The sequence below is a fragment of the Gossypium arboreum genome, chromosome 9 (genome assembly GCF_025698485.1).
Source record: "Gossypium arboreum isolate Shixiya-1 chromosome 9, ASM2569848v2, whole genome shotgun sequence".
NCBI classification, from domain to species: domain Eukaryota; kingdom Viridiplantae; phylum Streptophyta; class Magnoliopsida; order Malvales; family Malvaceae; genus Gossypium; species Gossypium arboreum.
Genome location: NC_069078.1, coordinates 5,662,568 through 5,685,194, shown reverse-complemented (window position 1 = coordinate 5,685,194; position 22,627 = coordinate 5,662,568). Strand labels below are relative to the sequence as shown.

General features: G+C 29.5%; 1 protein-coding gene across 2 annotated transcripts; it reads right to left on the bottom strand.

Moving 5' to 3' along the window:
- Window positions 1–12,461: 12,461 nt before the first annotated feature.
- Window positions 12,462–18,633, bottom strand: LOC108456889 (ABC transporter B family member 19). Of its 2 annotated transcripts, XM_017755623.2 has the most exons (10): window positions 18,019–18,633; window positions 17,872–17,926; window positions 17,387–17,562; window positions 17,043–17,243; window positions 16,674–16,933; window positions 16,262–16,578; window positions 15,944–16,167; window positions 15,050–15,869; window positions 14,728–14,969; window positions 12,462–13,884 (listed from the first exon to the last, which is right to left on the bottom strand). In XM_017755623.2, exons 1-10 carry the CDS (start codon window positions 18,262–18,264, stop codon window positions 12,676–12,678), a joined length of 3,750 nt encoding a protein of 1,249 aa, XP_017611112.1. In that variant the 5' UTR covers window positions 18,265–18,633; the 3' UTR covers window positions 12,462–12,675. The 2 variants fall into 2 exon arrangements, with proteins under 2 accessions (XP_017611112.1, XP_052875166.1); XM_053019206.1 differs by lacking the exons at window positions 17,872–17,926; window positions 18,019–18,633 and adding an exon at window positions 17,744–17,786.
- Window positions 18,634–22,627: the final 3,994 nt, after the last annotated feature.

Here is a 22,627-nt window from a genome sequence, read left to right as displayed (position 1 = left end):
ATCTTTCTAGTTTTATTTTCACTCTATTAAGTAAAGCCTAAATGTTGACTCTGTTCCAATTTACCCTTATTTGACTTTTTTTTATATAGTAGAAGGATTAGATTGATTTGTTTAATAGTAAAGGGACTAGTTTGATCCAATCCCTATAATCAGGAATAGACCTAGAGGGCTGGTAGGGGTCTCGGCCTCCCTAAAATAAATTTTTTTCATTTAGGTCCTTTATAATTTATAATTTTAGATTAGCAATGGTAAAATTTCACTTTGACCCCCCCAAAAATGATAAAATTTTGATTTAATCCTCTAAAAATTATAAAGATATATACTATTAAAATAGCAAAATTATATTTTTACTATTATAAATATATATATATAATTTAATTTGGACCCCTCCAAAAAAAATTCTGACTTCGCTCTTATCCCCTAGGTTGTATTGATGGATCGTATAATAGAAGGAATTTTAAAAATATGAGACTGAAAATTAAAAGGATTAATTATATCTAGCTAGGGCAAACTGCCCTCTCATAATAAAGACAATTCAATACAAGCCATAAACTTGATGAATACGATCCTTAATAAATATAATATATATATCACAAAATTAATCAGCCGAAAAAATTCTGCAAACTGAAGTGGCCCATATATTCTAGATAATGTCGGGTTCTTTAATAATGCATGAGAATAGAATTCGATTGTACATTTTAAATATAAATATATCTGAATAATAATAATAATAATAATAATAATAATAATAATATATACTCCACGAATAGTAATCATATAACTTTATATATTTTTATAAGATAATGAGAAAATATTAGTGAAAAATAAGGGATTATGAGTTGGTCTCCGACAGATTATGTCTTTAATTTCGCATGCATGCTCGATTTATTAGTAATAAAGCAAAGTTTAAAGTAGCTTACATATTTTCTATGGAGGATGTTTAAGAAAATAAGACACCAACTTCTTTAGTTTCTAATGCAATCTTATTTTATTAGCTTGGGTTTTCACCCTGTTGAGGTTTCTTTAAAAATTAAACTAGTTTTTTATACTTTCGTAATTATTTACATGTTTAATATTGTAATGATCCAATCATTAAATTTATTAATATAATTGTACTTGTCATGCATGTAAATTTTGAACTGATCTGATATCTTTATCATATCTGTAGTAGCCCAAATTTGACCGGGCTTAAATAAAACAAAAAGAAATAAATAAATAAATATTTATGTAACATCCATTAAAAGTCCAGTTACAAAGCCCAAACAAGAGGCCCAAAATCGAACTACCCAAAGGACCCATTACCCTATACCAGTTACAATCTTAACCCAAATAACTTTTAAACCCAAACCTAACCTAAACCTACAAAGAGACCCAAACCCAAGGCCCAAATAGCAGGGCCCAAATGACTTTCAGATAGAGTTAGAAACCCTAGCTCCTTTCTCCTCACACAAGAATAGAAGGTTCCAAGCCAAGCCTCACGACCCTTCGATTTCGTTGCCCACCGCCTTCCATCAATGCCACGATTCCAGGCCCCGAGTCACGCCGAGATCAACGCCACCGATAGACCATCGTCAAGCCCTCGTCACTACCGAATTTCTCGCAAGCACCTGCAAAAGGAAAGGAACCGCAGCAAACAAAATAAATATGGAAGGAGATAAAAAGATTTCTTCCCTAAATGTAATAACAACAGTGGCTATAAAAGCCCGAATCAAAACAATGTAAAGGATTCGACTTTTTTGACAAAAAGAGAAATACATATACTTATTCATAAAAAGGGTTCAAGCAGTTTCTTTAAGAGGTGATATACTCTTTCTTTGTTTCATTTTTCTTCGTCTTCTCTATATGCATGCAAATACCATTAAAATAAAATAAATTTACAGTCGAAATCGCGTTGAAAATCGAGATTTTGGGCCTCCAACCACCGTACGGGGAGGAGTCGGCGTGGGCGCGTGGGCGCGTGGGCGCCTGAGGTCGACGACCGGGGCTCAGCTCGACGGAGACCGGAGCCTAGATCTCTCTCTCTCCCCTCTCATTTCAGAGAGAATTTTAGTTTTTATTTTTTAAACTCGGGTTGTAAATGAATTTAAAACTAAAAGTTTGACTTATATAGCATAATTGAAACGGTACCGTTTTGGCTTAATCTAATAAGCATAAAACGATGTCGTTTCTAGGCACAGGATCCGCCCGTTGACCCGTGACCTGGGGAGGATCCGCGTGTTTTTGAAAAATGGGCAATTTGCCCGATTGATCCTCCCGTGTTTTCTGAATTTTCAGTTTGATCTTATTTTATTTCTTAATTTAGCCTAATATTCTAATTTTGTTTCAATTTGGTCCCATAAGTGATTTTTAAAACAAAATCCAGAAAACGACGTCGTTTAGGATTAGGGTAAATTGCCCAGTGAGTCCTTTGACGTTTTTAATTCTTGCAAATAAGGCCCAGAATTTTTACTATTTTGCAAATTAGCCTTATAATTTTATTCAATTTTAGCCCTTTCTTTATTATTTTAAATTTTGTTATTTTTATATATATAATTTATTTATTATAAAAAAACTATACATATATTATTATTAAAAGTACTATTTATATATTTATATAAAATTTTTATTTATCATATATTATTTTCCTATATATATTTATATTATATTTTATTATATAACATTTATTATATTTTTATTATATATTACTTATTATTTTTTATTATATGTTATGTATATCGATATTATCTGTTATGTTATTTATGTTTTATATTATTCATTATATTATTCATAATTTTAAAATTTGTAAATTATTATTTTTAAATTATATTTGTAACTCATATTATATACATATTTCACATATTAATTATTTATTTATTTATTATGTGTTATTTCATTTTAAATTGATATTTTTATATATTATATAATTATTTTATAAATTCTTTTACATACTTTTTTATTTTATATATTATTTTTAAAAAACCAATATATTTTTATTTTATATATAATTATTATTCTTTTGTGAAATTTTTGTTATTACATATTATATATTGTATATTAAATCCTATTTTAAAATTATTATTAAATATCATATTTGTATTATAAGTATATTTCGTTAACAATTACTCACTTTATTTTATATTTTATATATACTAATTCTTTTATATATTTTTATATGGTATATATCATTTATGTATTAAATGTTATTTTATAATTATTATTTGATGTTATATTTTATGAACATGTACATTGATATTATATTACTATTTTTTTATATTAAATTGTGTATCATGCATCATTTCTTGATTATTATTATCTATGTTTGTATGTTTTGCTTATTCATCTTCAATATATGCTATGTATATCTTTGTATATATGATGTTATGTAATTTTAAGCATGTATGTATCTAGTATATGATCTTTGTATTATTGCCATTGTATCGTTTAAATGCATGTTTTATTCACTTATTATTGCAATATTCTATTCCATAATGATAATGTGATTCCTCATGCATTAATTAAAAAATAAGATTCTGAAGTTTTCAAAAATAAAAAGGCAATGCTTAGTGTTTGGATGCTTCGAGAAAAGTAGTGCCCTAACTTACTGGGTTGCAACTTTTCACGTTGAGTTCGAATAGTCAAGCATCCTTCTAAGTTTTCAAAAAAAAATTCAAAATACGAGCAACTGTTTTGGAATTTCAAAGCGTTGTGTCTTAACTTACTGGATGTGGCGTTTTGTCGTTTCAAGATAGGGATTTCAAAAAAGGGCTAACTTAGTGTCAAATATCTTAAAAATATTGTGTCCTAACTTATTGGATATAATATTTTGATTTATTCGATACAAGTAAACCCTAATTTTCAAAAATCAAAAATATTAAAAGAGGATTGCATCTCAAAATTTTTAAATTTCCGACATTAAAGACATTTTGATAATCAATTAGGTACCAATTTTTTGGGTGTTATGAGGGTGCTAATCCTTCCTCGTACGTAACCGACTCCCGGACCCGTTCTTTTATTTCGTAGACCAAAACTAATGATTTTAAAACAAAATGTTTTAAAAGTGATCCAATCACACCTAAAAAGATTGGTGGCGACTCCCGTTTTCGTTTTTTAAAGTCGATTCCCATTTTCCTAAAACTCGGTTTTAAAAATGGTTTCGACAATATCTATCTAAAATACTCTATATATTGAAATTTTTTAAAACAAAATAAATAGTTAGGAGTTTTAAATTTACATCAGATTTGACATGCATGATTTACATGAACAGACCATGAAATATAACTATTGAATTGTTAAAATATTAATCATATAAATAGGTGCAAAAGTATGTAAAACTATGTTAATTTTTACACTGCGTAAATAGATCCCTTACATCGATGTAAAACTTAAGTGGTTTTACACACTTCGTAACTTTTATACGATTAATATTTTAATAATCCAATGGTTGGATTTTGTAAGATATTTGTACTTGTCATGCATGTAATTTTTAAATTGATCGGATATCTCTATCATATCAAACTCTAAAATATTGTTTATATTAATATATATTTAATGATTGAAAGTTTTTACATAAATGAATAGTTGAAAATTTTAATTTATGTCTAACTTGATATATATTATTTACGTAAATAGAATATAAAATATGTTGGACTATTCAAAAAAAATTAAAGCCACCTTTTAAAATTTTATAATGTATAAATAGGATGGATTAAAAGTAATATATTTTTAATATATTTATAATACTACTTTATTTTTCATATATATTAGAGGATCTCAAACTCATACACCCAAACGTGCACCCATCTATCTTACTATATAGGCACAACTTGCAAATCAATCCCACTTCCTTTGAGATATGGTGAATACACTTGACCAATAAAATTTAAGATAATAGATGCGATAGTTAACAATTATTTTGATGAATTTAAATGTATTAATTAAACGTAATAAATTATTTAATATGAATATAGTAAAAGGACAATTAAGATATTAGTTAACAAAATACATCATTATTAAAGTTATTGATTAAATTAGTGTCACAAATTAACCAGATACCAACTCAGATTGAAAAATTAAAAAAAAGTTACAAATGAAAAATATGAATTAATAACCTTATAAGAGAAATTTAATATTTATAAAAAAATAAACTAAAATTTACTCTTCTGCTTTTTCTCTCTAATTTTTTAATTATTTATTTACAATTTTTATTTTTATCAATAATCATTATTTTTTAAATCATAAATTAAATATTTTTTTTATCTTGGTGTGCAAAGAACTAGTATTTATAATTCACATTTCTCATCTACTTTTTTCTCCTCTTTAATTGCCCCCCAAAAAAAAAAAAACAAATTAACTTGATTAATTATTTCTAAGCTATTTTTTCCTTCTTGCTAAATATCATTGGCACAGTGCCTATTCTCTTTTCTTTTTTGGCTATATGAGAATATCCCTATTTAATATATATATATATACACACACACCCAACATTTTCTATTTTTTCACTTTTTACCTCCTTGATTTTCTAGAGTTAGATTGATGAATGAATATTTGGATTAAATATTTTGTGTATATATATTGTTATATAACTATTTTTTATTTTATATTCAAATTTATTAACAATAGTTGGACTATACTAAATATAATTAATTTTATTTTTTCTATTACATTAGAAGAATACAAAAATATCTTATACATTGATAATGAATTTTTTATTTTTTATATCTAAATTTTAGAAAAAGAAAACTAATTAGCAGTAAAGGGTTCTTTTTTTTCCTTAGTTTCTTCTTTTTGCTTGAAAGGTTTAGAATTAAGCTTAATTACTCCAAAGATTTATCACTTAACCCTCTAAGTTAGGGGTAAAGGTGGTTATGTATCGAGCTAGATTAGATTTAGATTCATTATATTCATGTATAATATCATCATTATAAATATTTTCTAAGCTCAATTGAATCCAATTTACTTCTTTTAAATTGATATTTGTGTTTGGATTTGAACAACTCGATCAGTCGAGCAAAATAAATAAAAAATAAAGAGTAGGTACACTAGTCTCCTAATGGGGAAGGAAATAAATATGTTGATTTTCATTTTAGTGTAGTAGAAAAGAAAATGGAGAACAAGGAAAAAGACACTTAGGTAAAGCTTTATTTATATAGATAAAGCTTGAGCTCATCTATACCATATATATATATATATATATATATATATATATATATATAGAATTTTGGGATTTAAAATTAATTCATTACATATTAATGGAAGCTAAAATTATTTGAAGAAATTTATTTATTTTAGCGTGAATATCTTTATTTACAATTATTTTCATTATCCTCAAAACCTCTTTTATATATATTAGTTAAAAAAAAGTAAGAAGATAATGAAAATAACAATCAATAATTGATAATCTTTGACTCTAAGAAAAGAACATTAATTTTGTTTATTATATTGTCTATGCTTAGTGCTTACACCAATTTGCATTACTCTAAAATTATCCACTAGTGTCAAAAAATGTAGTTCTTTTGTAATTTAAAGGGTGAGAAATGTATTGAAAATTTTATGGGATTTTTAAAATTAAGTAAAGAATATAATTATATTATATTTGATAAAATTAACCTTGTTTTTAAATTTATTTATTTTTAAATTGAATCTTTTAATTTTGATATTTTATTTTGTATAACTTTTATAAAAATTAAATATAACAATTTGGATATCTCATTCTTTTAACAAAAAGAGATAATTTTATTTTAAAATAAAATCAATTTAACATTTTTCAACATTAATGATATAGAAAGGATTGTATGAAACGGACGCATTATCATTTGTATCCTTTCCAATAGTTTTATGCCACATCAATTTTATCTCAATTTCGTGATTTTATCCTCAATTTCAATATTTTAATTTGGATTTGATTTTTTTCAGGATAAAATCTTGAAATTCAAGATAAGAGTACTGATGTGGCATAAAACTATTGGAAAGGGATACAGATGACGTGGCGCCACTGTTTCATACAATCCTTTCCCAATGATACATCTCTATTTAACAACAAGAAATTATTTTATAGACCCTTCCAACCACATTATTCATGGTCCTTTCCCAATTATTTAATGTCATTTCAGCAAATTTTTTCATGTCATTAACACATAATTTTGGTAGTTTTTTTTACCCTAAACCTCGAATCTTGAACTCAAAAATTTAAACCCTAAACCTAAACCTTGAACCTAAACTCAAACCAGATGTTCAAGGTTCAAGTTTAGGGTTCAAGGTTCGAGTTTGGATTTGGGATTCGAGGTTCAGGGTTCAGGTTTGAGGTTTGAGTTTAGTGTTTTGAGTTCGGGGTTTAATGTTTGAGATTCGAGTTTAGAGTTCTAGGTTCAATATTCAAGATTCAGAGTTTAGGGTTCATGGTTCGAGGTTTAAGATAAAAAAAAATTCCAAAATTATGTATCAATGACATGGAAAATTTTGCTGAAATGATATTAAATAATTGAAAACGGACCATAAATGATATGGTGGAAATGGTACATAAAATAATTTCTCATCTAACTACTTATTTTATTTAATTTTTTTAAAAATATTTAAAAAAATTACCAAATATATTTAAGAAAATATCATTTCATTGAAAATGAAAAAACTAGTTTGGAGTGATTTCACAATAGGCTAAACCCATGGCTGAGACCAGTTTGTTCCCATAACTAAGTTAGGGTAGAAGGCTGGGCTTAGCCCATATAACCTACTTGGTTGGACTTTATTTTCATGAAAGTTTTACCATTACAACATCCATACCTTTCCTCTTTAATTGGATTTTATTTAGGTAAAAACTAAATTAGAAATGAAATTTCTTAATTACATTGAATATGTTAAATAAATATATGATTTTTTATACAATACTTATTTCAACACATTGTTGTACGTAGAATAGATTGTGGCACCGAGGGATTTCTATGAGTCCTCAAAAGAGGATGCTTTCAGAAAGAATTCTTACCCAAATATTAATTGGTCGAGTATTAGCCGACGATATATATATATGAGTCCACAGTGTACTGCCATTCAAAATCAAGATATTGGGCTTGGGCTTGTCGATCGATTCAGAGCCTTTCGAACACAACCAATATCTATTCGAACTCTCTTTACTTGTAGGAGTACATCTTGGGTTTGTCAATTATGTTATGGTCGGAGCCCCACTCATGGTGACCTGGTTGAATTGAGAAAAATTATAATTAGAGAAAAATTACATTTAAACACGTTCGAACTCATCTCTTCTTTATTGTTACAATAACAATAGTATTAATCAAAATAAATAGATGAAATTATATTTTTAAATGTTGAATCAGAATTTGATTAAATATATATAATATTATAACTTGGGCTGGTTTGATTCAGTTGATATCTAGGACTTGACCCATCACTTTGACAAAAATTCAAAAACTAAACCATCAAATATCACAATACAAAATTTTGATATACACAAATTAATCGGTCATTAACTCAATTAGAGAAATGATAATAAAATCTAATTTTATATATAAATTGTAAAAATGTTTACTCTTTTATATTTTTAATTAAAATTTATAAATAAACTTATTTAAAATATTAACTACACTTTTAATCATCAAAATATCTTTTGTTAATTTGATCTTCAACTTTTTAAAAAGTCAAATCGTTTTCTTAACGAAAATGTTGACTAAAACATTATTATTTTTAACAATGTTCCGTGGTAACCCATGTGTTAGTTTATGAATACTTCATCCTAACATGACACTATTTGTTTTTTGTGTCACACCAACAAATAATTTTTACGAATACTTCATGCTAACATGACACTATTTGTTTTATGTGTCACACCAACAAATAATTTCAAATTTATAAAAATATTCAAAATAAAATAAAAGGTCCACAAAAATTCAAAAAAAAAGTACACATGGAGTGTCATTCGAGCTACCATGTTTAAAAATTTAACGTTTAAGTCAATAATTTCTGTAAGAAAACAACAATTCGAGTCTTTTTAAAAGATTGATGATCAAATACGACTATTTCTGAAAAGTTTAGGATTAAATTTAATTAAAAAAATTAATAATAATTAAATTGATAAAAAAATTATAAAGACTGAAGGCTAAAATCATTATACTAAAAAATAACAATTCGAGTCTTTTAAAAGATTGATGATCAAATACGACTATTTCTGAAAAGTTTAGGATTAAATTTAATTAAAAAATTAATAATAATCAAATTGATAAAAAAATTATAAAGACTGAAGGATAAAATCATTATAAAATTATAATATATGAAAATATGAAGAAAGAATATCCATATATAAAAAAATTTAAAATATATATACACAAAGAGACAGGCAATTATCAATGGAACATTTAATCAAATAATGGTACCAAACAAAATTCAGCCAAAATTAGGAATATAAGAGTCTTGTCTGTGATTGATAAAACATGGGTTTTGGTTGAAAGATTTGGTTGGTTTCGCTTCTAATCTTTTAAGATGACATATGCTTTTATTATAATAATACTAACCTCATGGTTTTCAGATATTGTTGCTTTAAATGTTAACAAAACCTCTCTCTCCACTTCTATTTGGGAATCATCATTGTAATAATTGGTGAACATTACGAAGTGTGAAGAACCCTCAATCATTTTCTTTCTTTTTTCTCTTGACTAAACTCACTGATTTTGAGCCATTAATGATGAGGCTTTTGGACTTTGGATGTTGATAGGTAGTCAGTGAGTTTAGTAATTTATTATTTGTGTTTTATAGGTTTATTAATGAGTAGATGTTAATTATGATTTATGGTTTCTTTTATCTATGACCAATAATGTTAAAATGACTGAAAATGAGAAGAAATTGTTAAAAGTATTGTGGAGGTCCTGTATTAGAAATTAAATTACATTTTGTTTCTTTTACTATTAATTTATGTATATTAAATTAAAAAGTAAATAATTTGTTTCATTAAAATTTTATTTATTTTTACTGTTAAAAATTAGTGTAATCGATAGAATAATTAAACAATTACATATAACGCTATACATATATCTTATGTTGATGTACATGGATCAATTTACTTGTTTATCTGATGCACAAATATTAATTTATTCAATTTTTAAAAAAAAAATACTGGAAAAATGCCGTAATTTTATTTAAAAAAAATTAAGTTAAAAGGGTTGACAGATAGGCCCCCACATCAGTGATCTTTGCCAACTTGAGAGGAAAGAAAATTCCATTAATCCTTTTCATATTGGCCAAAAAGAAAACAAAATGATATAAACAGGGACCTGAATGGGGGAAACATTGATGGGGTTCAACTGAAGCTATATCAGACAATATAACTAGCAGTAGTCAACATTTGTAGACCATAATACAACACTATAGGTTTTTTAAAACACTGTTAAAAAGTCTTACAAAGAGGACCCCCTCAAAGAATCTATACACAATACTGCATTGAATTGTTTGAGATGGCAACTATACGTGATGTTTATCATGCAGCACAATGTGAAACATTGCAGGTCATGTATGCATGTATGTATGTATGATGAAAGGCAAGGCAACCATATATGAAAATGTTTGATAGTGATGCATCATCATCATTCATCACTGCCAAATCTGAATCAAATATATGACCCCACCCCACTGTTTTTCCATGGAGGGTTGATTTTTCTTTTTCATTTCAGATTCAGACTCAGAGAACTGAAAAACCCCTCCTCCATTATATGTGTCCTTTGCCAGGCCTTTGATTGATTGCTTTTTTATCTTTTTTTCTTAAAGGGCTGAACTTAACAATATTTCTTACATTGGGACTTAAATTTTCATTTGGTTCAAGTTAGGTCTTGAATTTAGTAATTATTCTCACATTGAGACATGAATTAAGCAAATGTTCTCACATTAGGGATTGAAATTTTTTTATCTAAATTAGTCCTTGAACTTGGCAATTGTTTCTATATTGAAGCCTGAACTTGACAATTATTCTTATATTGAAGCCTGAACTTTAGGGTTTTTAAAAACTAACTTAGACAAAAAAAATTTAAACCCTAATATAGGAATAATTGCCAATTTTAGGTTTAACTTGGATAAAAAAAAATTCAAAAGTTAATGTAAAAACAATTATCAAATTCAATACCTAATTTGAATCAAATAAAAATTTAAGCCAAAATATAAGAAAAATTATCTGATAGTGATTTAAACTTTTTTTTTTACCCTACAATCTCAATATTTATGAACGGTGAAAGTTAGTGTTGCATGGGGGGGCCAACTCCCTTGAAATTTACTTGGTTTTTTTTTTTATTTTTTTCAACTTTCTGACAGATGCAAGTACAGAAAATGGACCTTTTAGTGAAATCTATAATCATTCAGATGGTAGAAGCTTACACATGCTTTATTTTGCTATTTTCAAGAAATATGGAGATGGTGACTTTTGAAAAACAAAACCAAAAAGAAAAAAACACTCAAGAATTCAAGTAGCGTACCCTACATTTACTGGTGCATGCACTCAAAAACTTGCTCATAGTTGCAGCTTAGACTTCAACTTTACACCAAATATGTTTTTTGCTTTAACAATGATTTCATTCCATGAATATGTTTGTCCTTTTTTAGCGTTAAATCACTATTTAGTATTTAAGTTGTGAATTATTTTTATATTGGACTCTCAACTTTTTTCCTAATGTAGTATCTAAATTTGAAAGTTATTTTCACATCGATGCTTGAACATATTTTTATTTAAATTAATCCTTAAACTTGATAATTGTGCTTACATTGATGTTAATAAAAGTACCATAGAGGCTTATATACGAGAAATAAGATTGCATTTAGTCTCCTCTTCTAAAAAAAAGGGCAAATTAGTTCTTATACGTTAGATCAAAGAGCAAATCGGTCATTCTATTAAAAACTCCATCCATTTCTATTGTTAAAAACCGGTCTTTGTACGTTAACATGATGTACATATGGCTCATCACGTGTAACTATCTGGATATTCCGTCAACTATACCATTTTTTAATAGTACAATTGAATGAAATTTTAACAGAAAGGATTAATTTTCTCTTTGATCTAAAGTATAGGGACTAATTTACCCATTTTTTAGTAGAGGGGGCAAAATACAATCTACCTCCTAATACGAGACCTTCATGGTAGTTTTACTCAAGGTTCGAACTTTAGATTTTTCAAAGAAATATCAAAAGCTAACTTTGGAAAAAAAATGATTTGAACCCCAATATGAGAACAATTGCCAAATTAAACTCAATACGAAAACAATTACCAAATTCAAGAAAAAAATTGACACCCCAAATATAAAAATAATTACCAAATTGAAGTCATGAATAAAAGATACATACTATTAGGAAATTGAATATGAGTAACATGGTTGGATAAAAAGAGATGCCCTCATCTAGAACAGAACAGTAGCAGCAGGCACATGCAAATAAGAAAAAAGTGGCGTCTAGAGTTTGCACTTTATAATATTATACAAAAACCAATTACAGGAAAAAAAGGGGACTTATGTTATGCACCATAGATATCAATAATTTAACATTGGAAACCCCATTGGAAATGGGGCAGTAGTACCCAAAGATACAGTCTCCATTTTAACAATATCTACAACTATCATCATTCAAAAAAGGAAAATATGAAAAACATAAAAGGTTAAAGGGTCCCAAACATAATTATACCACCCAACAAGTTGATTCAATTAAAATAAAAAATAAAAACTTTCATATGTGATGGTGTTGCAGTTGCAAGAGCCTAGAATAAGCTCCTTCCGGTCGGCTAATCAATTCGGAATGGCTGCCTTGTTCTACGATTCGCCCGTCTTGTACTACTCCAATACTGTCGACGTTTCTTATTGTCGAGAGACGGTGAGCCACAAGTACCGTCGTGCGGCCCCTCATGAGCCTTTCAAGTGCTTCTTGTAGCACACATTCTGATTCTGCGTCAAGTGCACTGGTGGCTTCATCTAGTAGTAATATTGTTGGGTCCTTAAGTACAGCCCTTGCGATGGCGATTCTTTGTTTTTGACCTCCAGAGAGTTGAACGCCTCTCTCACCAACAGGTGTTTTGTAACCATCAGGCAACGCACTAACGAAACCGTGCACGTTAGCTGCTCGAGCTGCTTCGATTACTTCAGCTTCAGTTGCTCCTTCTTTTCCATAAGTGATATTATCGAAAATGCTGGCAGCAAAGAGGGCTGGTTCTTGTTGTACCAATCCAATTTTAAGCCTAAGAGACTTCAAGTTCAATCTCCGGATATCTTTTCCATCGATCATAACCTTTCCGGCTGTTGGATCGTAGAATCGTTCAATCAATGCAATGACTGAACTCTTGCCAGAGCCACTAGCTCCAACAAGTGCTTGGCTTTGGCCAGCACGGATTCGAAGGTTAAAGTCTTTAAACACACTAACATCAGGTCGCGAAGGATATGCAAAATCAACATGACGGAGTTCAATTTCTCCACGAATTGTTTCAACCGGTTCTGCCTCTGGATCATCTGGGTCAATCCTAGTTGAACGATCTAGAATCGAGAACACTGAACCAACAGCTTCACCACCCCTAACGATCTCGGGAGCGAGACTAACAGTTTCCGCCACAGAATTCGCAGTAACCACCAATACCACAAAAACCTTAATCACCTTGGAGAAGGTCGAAACACCTTCGCTAACAAGGTGAGCTCCATACCAGAGTATGAGAGCTTCCGAAGCATAAAGTGCAAGCTGAGACAAGCCAAAAAGGAGACCCGATGTTTGGCTGCGACGAAGGCTTCGCATCTGCGGAACTCGGAGTTCGTAGCAAAACAGTGAAAGGATCTTGTTCTGTGCATTGAATGCTGCAACCGTTCGAATATTGCTTACACCTTCACCTGCAATCATGCTTGTCTTTGCATGCGCCTTCGCCGTGTCACCAGCAAACCCTTTGAGTGAAAGTTGCTGCAGGGCAAAATAAAACAGAATCAATTGTACTGTACAAATATCTACATTACTCGGTCTTGAACATGCATACGGCCACGGACATACATAATTTTCGCTTTTCGAATTTTACAGCGTCGGAAAAGGTTTGTTAAGGTGAAAATGTCAGTAAATATGCAAAATCCTACACATATTATTTACATGGAAATTTTCTTACTATTTGGCACTGCCATAAAACACTGTTCTACTGTCAAAAAATACTGACACACTGTATAAAAAAACAAAACAAAAGATTAAAAAAAACCCAAAAAAGACATAAAAAGATGATGAATTATATAAATGATCACGGGGGCAAGAATCTCTTGAAACTATATCATGTATATTTGGTGGTATCTGCTATACAACAAAAGCTCAGGTTCCAAGGAAAAAAAAACCAGAAGCCATTAAAAAAAAAACTGATTTACACTGTAATATTGCAGTGTCGGTGCATTATTTATATACATATCTATAAAAATGATAGAGAAACTACACAAAGTTTGAAATTTTGACTTAAGGGAATACAACCAAGGGAAAAATATATATAATAGTTTATAACCTCGAGAAACTGAGCTACTGCTATAGCAAGAACACTTTCTCAGAAGTATGGAATCTTGATTTTTTTATTCACCACTGATTATAGTCATTGGGGTAATGTTAATATTATATATATACATAAAAGTAGATTCATCAAACTTGGAGGAAGCATGTGCAGTGAAATGGAGATGAGCCATGTCGGATTTTTTTATAATAACCCATATGACCCCCTAGTGGACGTATATAGGTCAAAAATGGTGGAATGGAATCAATGTGTGAGATTATTTTTACCTGAGCGAAGTTTGCGAGGACTAGAAGAGGGAAGGTACCGAGGATGAGAAGAGAGACCCTCCATTCGACTATGAAGGCGACAATGAATGAAGTGAGAAGTGAAGTCATGTTTTGTAGTATCACAGAGATCCTTTCGGCTATCGCGGATTTTACATCAGCTGCATCGGTTGCCAATTTGGCTGCAAGAAGGCTTGAATTGTGCTCTTCCTCGTCAAACCATCCGACTTCATTCCTTAGAATTGCTGAGTTGAGAAGAAAAACACCATAAAATTAATAAAAGATAGGCAATGGAAAGGGGACTTGTAGTTGAAAATATATATACCTCCAAGCATCATCCGCCTCACTCGTGTTGTGAGGTTTTCTCCCATAATACTGAAGAAATAATGTTGAATCAAATACGCAACGACAGCATATAGACCAGCTCCGATGTAGATGAAAACGTATTCTTTTGTCTTTCTTTCCATAGAGGTAGGATTTGTATAGTAAAAGACTTCGATCATATTGCTCATCACAATGGCAAAAGTTGGTCCTATAAAACCGGAAAGCACGGAACCAATGGCTCCCATGATTGAATAGGGCCATTCGGGAGCATTTAGCTTGAGAAGCCGGCAGAAATAGCCATCCGGTGCTGGGTTTTTACGTTCTGTTTCAGCATTTGATATCATCTCTATCCGGCCATCAGCACCGGTACTGTAAGAATAGCTCAAGTTTCGCAAACTGCCAGACCGGAGGCTTAAGGACTTAGTTGACAGTGAATGACTTAGACGTGTTGAACGTGAACGGCGAGTTGATGGATTAGCAAAGTCTCTATTTCCGACCATTTCTTGGAACCTGATTAACGAAGCATACGCCCCTGCCTTTGCAATCAACTCTTCATGTGTTCCAGTCTCAACAACTTGCCCTTGTTGTATAACAGCTATAGAATCAACATTCCTTATGGTGGAGAGTCGATGAGCAACAACTACAGTTGTTCTCCCGACCATTAGCCGGTCAAGAGCTTCCTGAACAATACTCTCAGAGCCTGCATCGAGTGCGCTTGTTGCTTCATCAAGGAGCAAGATCTTCGGATTCTTCAACATGGCTCTAGCAATCGCAATTCTTTGTTTTTGGCCACCAGAGAGTTGGACTCCTCGCTCTCCCACCTGAATTTCGAGACAAATTAATACAAAATACAAATTCAAATTTCGACTAGATTCTTAAACTTGAGGAGACCAACCTGCGTGTTATATCCATTAGGGAGTAGGGTAATAAAGCAGTGAGCATTTGCAGCACAAGCAGCAGCTTCCACTTCATCCATTGTTGCCTCGGGTTTTCCATATAGTATGTTCTCAAGGATGGTAGTCGCAAAGAGAGCAGGTTCTTGATTTACCAGTCCAATCTGATCACGTAACCATTTAAGTTGCAGTGTCTTTATGTCAACATTATCCAACAAAACCTGCCCTGTTTATCCAAAACAAAAAACATAAACATGAACTCTAAAATCCAAGGAGCAAACATTTTCATTTTTCAAACACGACAGAAGTCTCTTGATTACCCTGGTTAGGATCATAGAACCTCTCTATCAGAGAGACAACAGTACTCTTCCCAGAGCCGCTACCACCAACAACTGCAAGTGTCTTTCCTGCTGGAAAGAAAATCGAGAAATTGCTAAAGATGATAACATCCGGTCTCGATGGGTAGCTGAAAGTCACTTCCTTGAATTCTATATTGCCATTAACTTCCTCCAGTACTTTCCCGTCCAAATGGTCTTGAATTATGGAGGGTTTTTGGTTGATAATCTCCATCAGTTTGTAACCAGCTGCTTTTCCTTTACTAAATGCCCCAAGATTTGAAAATGACTGACCCAAACTCCTGCAATAGTAATTTTTTTCGAACAATATAATTCCCGGTAAAGCTTAATCTTTAATGGCGTCTAACAATAAGATAACATGAGCTTGAGATCTTACATGCCACCAACAATGGCTGAGAAAATAGCCGTAAATGCCTTGCCGCCATCACTCTGTCCATTCCGGATGAAAACACCAGCGTACCAGAAAACAAGCGCCCAAGACATACAAGCAATGCCATACGTGCACCCGAGCCCTAAACCCTTAGCCATTCCAGCCTTGTATCCGAGTTTAAGTGTGTTCTGTATTGCATCTGAATAAGAATTAAGGGCCTTACTCTCGCCAACATATGAGTACACGGTACGAACTTGTGCGATGGCCTGTTGATGTGATTAATTACTTAGACAAAAGCCTTACATTGTAGTATGAGACAATCGAAACATGTAGACAAGTAGTTTATAATCCAGAACACAATCAAAACATGCTCACCTGCTCGGCAATTATGCCGGCATTCGCATAGGATTCCCTGCTCTTCGAAGTGAGGCCGGTCAACGTATACGCGTATAAGCCGCCGGCAAAGGCAATTCCAGGGATCACTGCCACACTCAGTAAGGCTAACCTCCATGCTGACACAAAACCAACCACTAAACCAGCCAAGAATGTTGACAGATAATGTATAAAGTTCCCTACCTAAAATTTCAGACAAAACAAACCATTAATGAACTATGTGATCTATCCTTAAAACTCTCAAAGAAAAACCTTATTTCATCCAAACTGTCCCCAATAAACCCAGATTAGCAAATGAAACAATTAAAGAGAAAAATAGAAGCTACCTTCTCACTGATGGCATCTTGAACAAGTAGAGTATCAGTGGAAACACTAAAAACAATATCCCCAGTTCTTGCATCGGTGTCAAAGAACCCAACATCTTGTTTCAAAACAGCTTCCAAATACTTCGTTCTCAATGTGCTTACTTGTCTTTCCCCAGTGTACATCCAACATGCAATCTCTGTAAAATCGAAAAAAAATTACTTGTTACAGTGAAAGAGATGGGACTATAGAAGAAGATAATGTTGAATATTAAAATATAATTGAAAGTGAGGGTTTTTGGTAAAAGGGTGTTAAGATTGACAAGTGAAGAAAAACAAAAGGACAAAGAGACAGGCTTTTAAGACCATGTGGGCACGCACCCATCGGTCCGTTTTGGTTTAAACTGGGCTACTACACTGCACGAGTCACTTGTGAACCATGATGCATCCATTCCTATCAAAGATTTGCATACATTTAAAACAAAAAGGGAAGAAAAAAAATTATATACCTGCATATGATGATAGGCAGACAATAAGACCAAGATACACAAAATAGAGTGCATACTGCATTAAACAAGGAGAAAAAAAGAAAGTTAACAGATCTTAGATCTAAAAAAAGTTGGTAAAATTCTTGGTCTTTAAAAAAAAAAGTGAACCTTGGCAACTTCATGAGTCATTTTGGGCAAATCAGATTGGTTTTTGCCAAAGCCATTAACCATTTCACCAAATAATAAGAAGAAAACAGGCATTGAAGAACCATGGATGATAGCTCCTAAGCTACCAGTGATCATCAACAAATAATCATATTTGTCAGCAAAAGTGAAAAGTTGGTAAAATGGCAAGCTTTGTTCTTTCTTCTTTTCTGCTTCAGGGACTGCTTTTGTTTCAGTTGGTTCAGCCATTTTTTTTGTAAACTCAAAAGAACAAAGCTAAAGAAGAAGAAAGGAAGAGGTTGGATGAATTGAGTTGAGTTTGATTCAAAAGCAACTGAGTTGAAGAATAGCCATTGAAAGAAAGAAAGAAAATCTCTTAAGGGTGAAAGAAGAAATAAGAGATCTAAAGAGTAAAGACTGTTTTTTTGCTTCTTTATCTTTCTTCCCTTTTTCAAGGTCTCGAAAACCTGACAATGTCGTTTTTGAGTTCGAGAACTAAGGTGAAGAGAAGGGGAAAAAAAGAGGAAAAGTAAAGGGCAAAGCAGCATAAAAAGAGTGCTTGAATGAGTGTATATATAAAGAGAGAAACTGTAAAGTTATGTAGTGAGAAGGGTAGAGAATGCATGTGTTAGACTCTTGGTCAAACCTATTGCATTTTTTAAATCAATATTTTGTTTTAATTTCATCAAATATCAAGTTTTATCCAAAAATAAATAAATAAATTAGTCGTTATCCGTTAAATTGAATAAATTAATTTTTAAAAATTAGTTTTTGCATGTTAGCACGAGATAGATATTACGTACCATATGTAATTATCTAATTATTCCGTTAACTACATTGGTTTTAACAGCAGAAATGATCAATTTACTTTTTTATCCAACATACAATAGCTAATTTGTCCATTTTTTTCAATAGAAAGACTGAAATTCAATCTAACTTCTAAGATTAAGATATTAAGTAATTTTTTTCATATTAATATTCTAAATTCATATTTAGTCTTAATATAACTCATTTATTGATACTTTTGAACAAATATTTACCTCAATATCATATAGGTCTGAATAAAATTAGATTTTGATCGTAAAATAGATAAAGACAGTTATAATTGATGTAATTGTCAATTTAAATGTTAGATATATATTCATATATGAAATGACAAGTCAAATTGTAAACTTGAATTTGATGTATTAATCAAAAATAGATGCAAATAAAATCTATCTGAGTTATTTTATTTTATTTTTAACATATAAAATTCAAGTTCTTCATGTTCTATACATATTTGAGTCTGGTATTTATGCAAATTTAATTATATATTTTAATATATATGTTATGAGATTTTGAATTGGTACACTCATATTTACAATTTGATTATAGTTTTAATATATAATTTACAGGTATTTAAATTGATATTTAATGTTGAATTGATTAAATTAAAAAATTAATATGATATTAATAGTTTAATCCCGAATAGTTTAAATTACCATTGGGTTTTACTATTTCAATAGAAAAATTGCCAAACTATGTTGAGGAATTTAAATCAAAATAATAATTGAGGATTCAAAATCTGGTCAACAATAAATGTAGCAAAAGATGCCATTTTGCCAAAAAAAAAAATGGAAGTAAGTTTGATGATACTAGAAATTTTATTTTTTTAGGAATTAATAAAATCAAGTCATGTGATCAATTTTTAAATATATATATATAATGGTGATTTAATTATTTAATTTTGTTTTTTCTCATTAACTGGCTATGAGCAATAGTTTCAAATTGGTATGATAGTAACTTTAACTCTCTGTAATTATAAATTATATTAATTTAATATTGATTCAAAAAATTAACTCTCAACATTTGCATATCATTTTTTTTGCACTTTTAATTTTTTATGATATTGAAGATTAATTTTAAATTAACGAGAAAATATGAAAATTATTATTTTGAATTATTGGATGTTTCCATTTTTTTTGTATATTCCAATCAAATTTAGTTGATAATTTTATTTTTAACTTTTTAGGTAAAAATGCCAAAAGAAAAGCAAAATTGTAAAAGAAAATTTAAATTACACTATATGTAAATATTAAGAGTTAGATCTTTTAGAATTAAGACTAAATTGATATAATATAAAATACTGAGGGTTAAAGTTGCAACTATATCAATTTAAAAATATCACTGTTAATCAATTATTGACAAAAAATAAAATTAAATAATTTAATAACTATTTTATAATTTTTATAATTAAATGATTACGAATATATTTTACCATTAAAAATAATATAATATTAATATAATAAAAACTAAGCAAAACTTGATATCTAAGACAAATTTTACACTTTTAACAATTCATACAAAGTTGTAAGAATTTTATTGGTCCTTTGCTTTTCTTAAAAAAAAAAAAACACACATTATGTAATCTATAATCATCACTGTTATTTCTCTTTTTCCTTTTTTTTTTTTTTCATTTTTTTCTGGTTATCTGTGTAGAGCTTTTCGTCTTGTGATTTCTGAATTTCATTGAAAAAAGAAGACTTTGTGAGTAAAATTTGCAGAGAAGCTCTTTCATTCACTGACATTTTGCATGTGTCAATGGCAGCCTCTTTCTTTTTTATGTATATATTTTTGGTTCTGAGGATTTTCAGACATATATTATTTTGTTTTTTTTAAAACAGTACATTTTGTCCTATGGTATTTTGTTTGTTTGCTACTTGGGGTATTTATTTCAATGTGTTATCAACTAGATTTTGTGACCCAAGTCTTAGATTTTAGCATTAAGGCTCATCTCTTTATTTTTTCCAATCTAATTTATGATTTTTCGAATTATATTTTACCCATAATTTTATATTTTTATTAGTGTTAAAATTCGGTAAATTAGGAATGTTGGAATTCGAATACTAAGTGGCATGCATGTGACTATATGTACCTAGTGACCTAAATTCAAAATTTTATGTTTTTTTTTTACAAAAATAAAAATAACTCTTCTCAAGGAACTAACTTATTAGCACCCATTTAATAAAATTTCAAATATTTTTCTAAAAAATATATAAATAAATATCCAAACATGGGTTTGAAATATATTTTTAAACATTTTATTTAAATTATTAGATTATTATTTTTTTAAATTATGTTAATAAGCTCTAAGTAATGATTTAACAATCGATATAATAAATTAATACTCATCAACAAGTAAAAAATACATTAACTCTAAATTAATTTAACAATTAATATCGAAAACTAAATAAAAACTGTTGAATTTCGATTCATAAATTTATAATATTCCATAAAAAACCTAAATTATAGACAATTAAAATAAATAAATTATATTTAACATCAGAACAAGCAAATTCAAAGGAAAACAATAGTTTTGCTGAAAGTCCAACGGTTCACAATAAAGTCAGCCATCATTAATTCTGAGCAATACATTGAAGATTATTTATATATAAAATTGGATGTTCATAATAAATTGCTAGGTCCATTCTTGTATCAATAATGCTTCTGTTTTGCCTATTTTCTAAAATTATTCCAAATTCAATCTCTTTTCTTTTTCGAGGAAACAAAATTACTATTTTTACATTTATTTTATGTAAAAGGGATTCCAATATTGGTAAAATAATTTCAAAATTCCATTTTTTTAAAAATCTTGACTTGTGGAATGGTTATTTTAACTGTCAATCGTATGACAGTGAATTTATTTTCGTACTTCCTATACACGTTCAATTATACTATGGGAATTGCCCATATTATTTTCAAAACCGAATTCATTGTATTGGTTTAAAATAAGGAGTCAAATTAGTTAAACTAATTTGACCGATTAAAATTGACGGTTTAATCAATTCGATTATAAAAATTTTTAGATGGCAATGCTCAATTATTTTAATTAGGGAAGAGCAATTTTTATTAAGACAAATAAAAAATAACTAAATTGATGAGTTGAGCGGTTTTTAGTTTTGAGTTTAATTTTATTAATTATTTCAGTCAATTATTAATTTTAAAATTTTAAATTGATCCGACTAAAAAATTAACTTATTTTAATATTTTTCAATTATACAGTCCTAATAACTTAGTCCAAAATTATGGTTGATTAAATTAATTTAATAAAAAATGATAATAAATACTCTCTCTTAATCTTAACGACAAAAAACCGATAATACTTTACTTTTTTTCTTCTTAAAATGATAAAATTATAATTTAATCCCGATAAGAATTAATTGAAATTCCTAATTATTCCAACAGTTAGTTTCTCATTCTCTGTTGTCTGCTACACCATTTTCATGTGTGAAAAGTTTTATGTTCCCAATAATGATTACTTTTATTAATTTTGTTTTTGGCTAAAGAACATAGCCTGGGAAATGCAACATAGATAATTAATAATGAAAATATATTAAATAAAAAAAAAAACATGTGTGATGATAATGACTAGCAATGCAACAACAATTTTTTCTATATAGATGATTGATAAGAAATCAAATTGGTAACACACTACGCCATAATTTAGTCTTTGTAAGTGGGTTTCCCAGTCAAACTTACATTATTTTCAAACTCAATAAATTTTGATTTAATTCAATTTAGTATATTCTTTTTAATAAAATCATAAGATAATATTTAAAATTATATATAATCT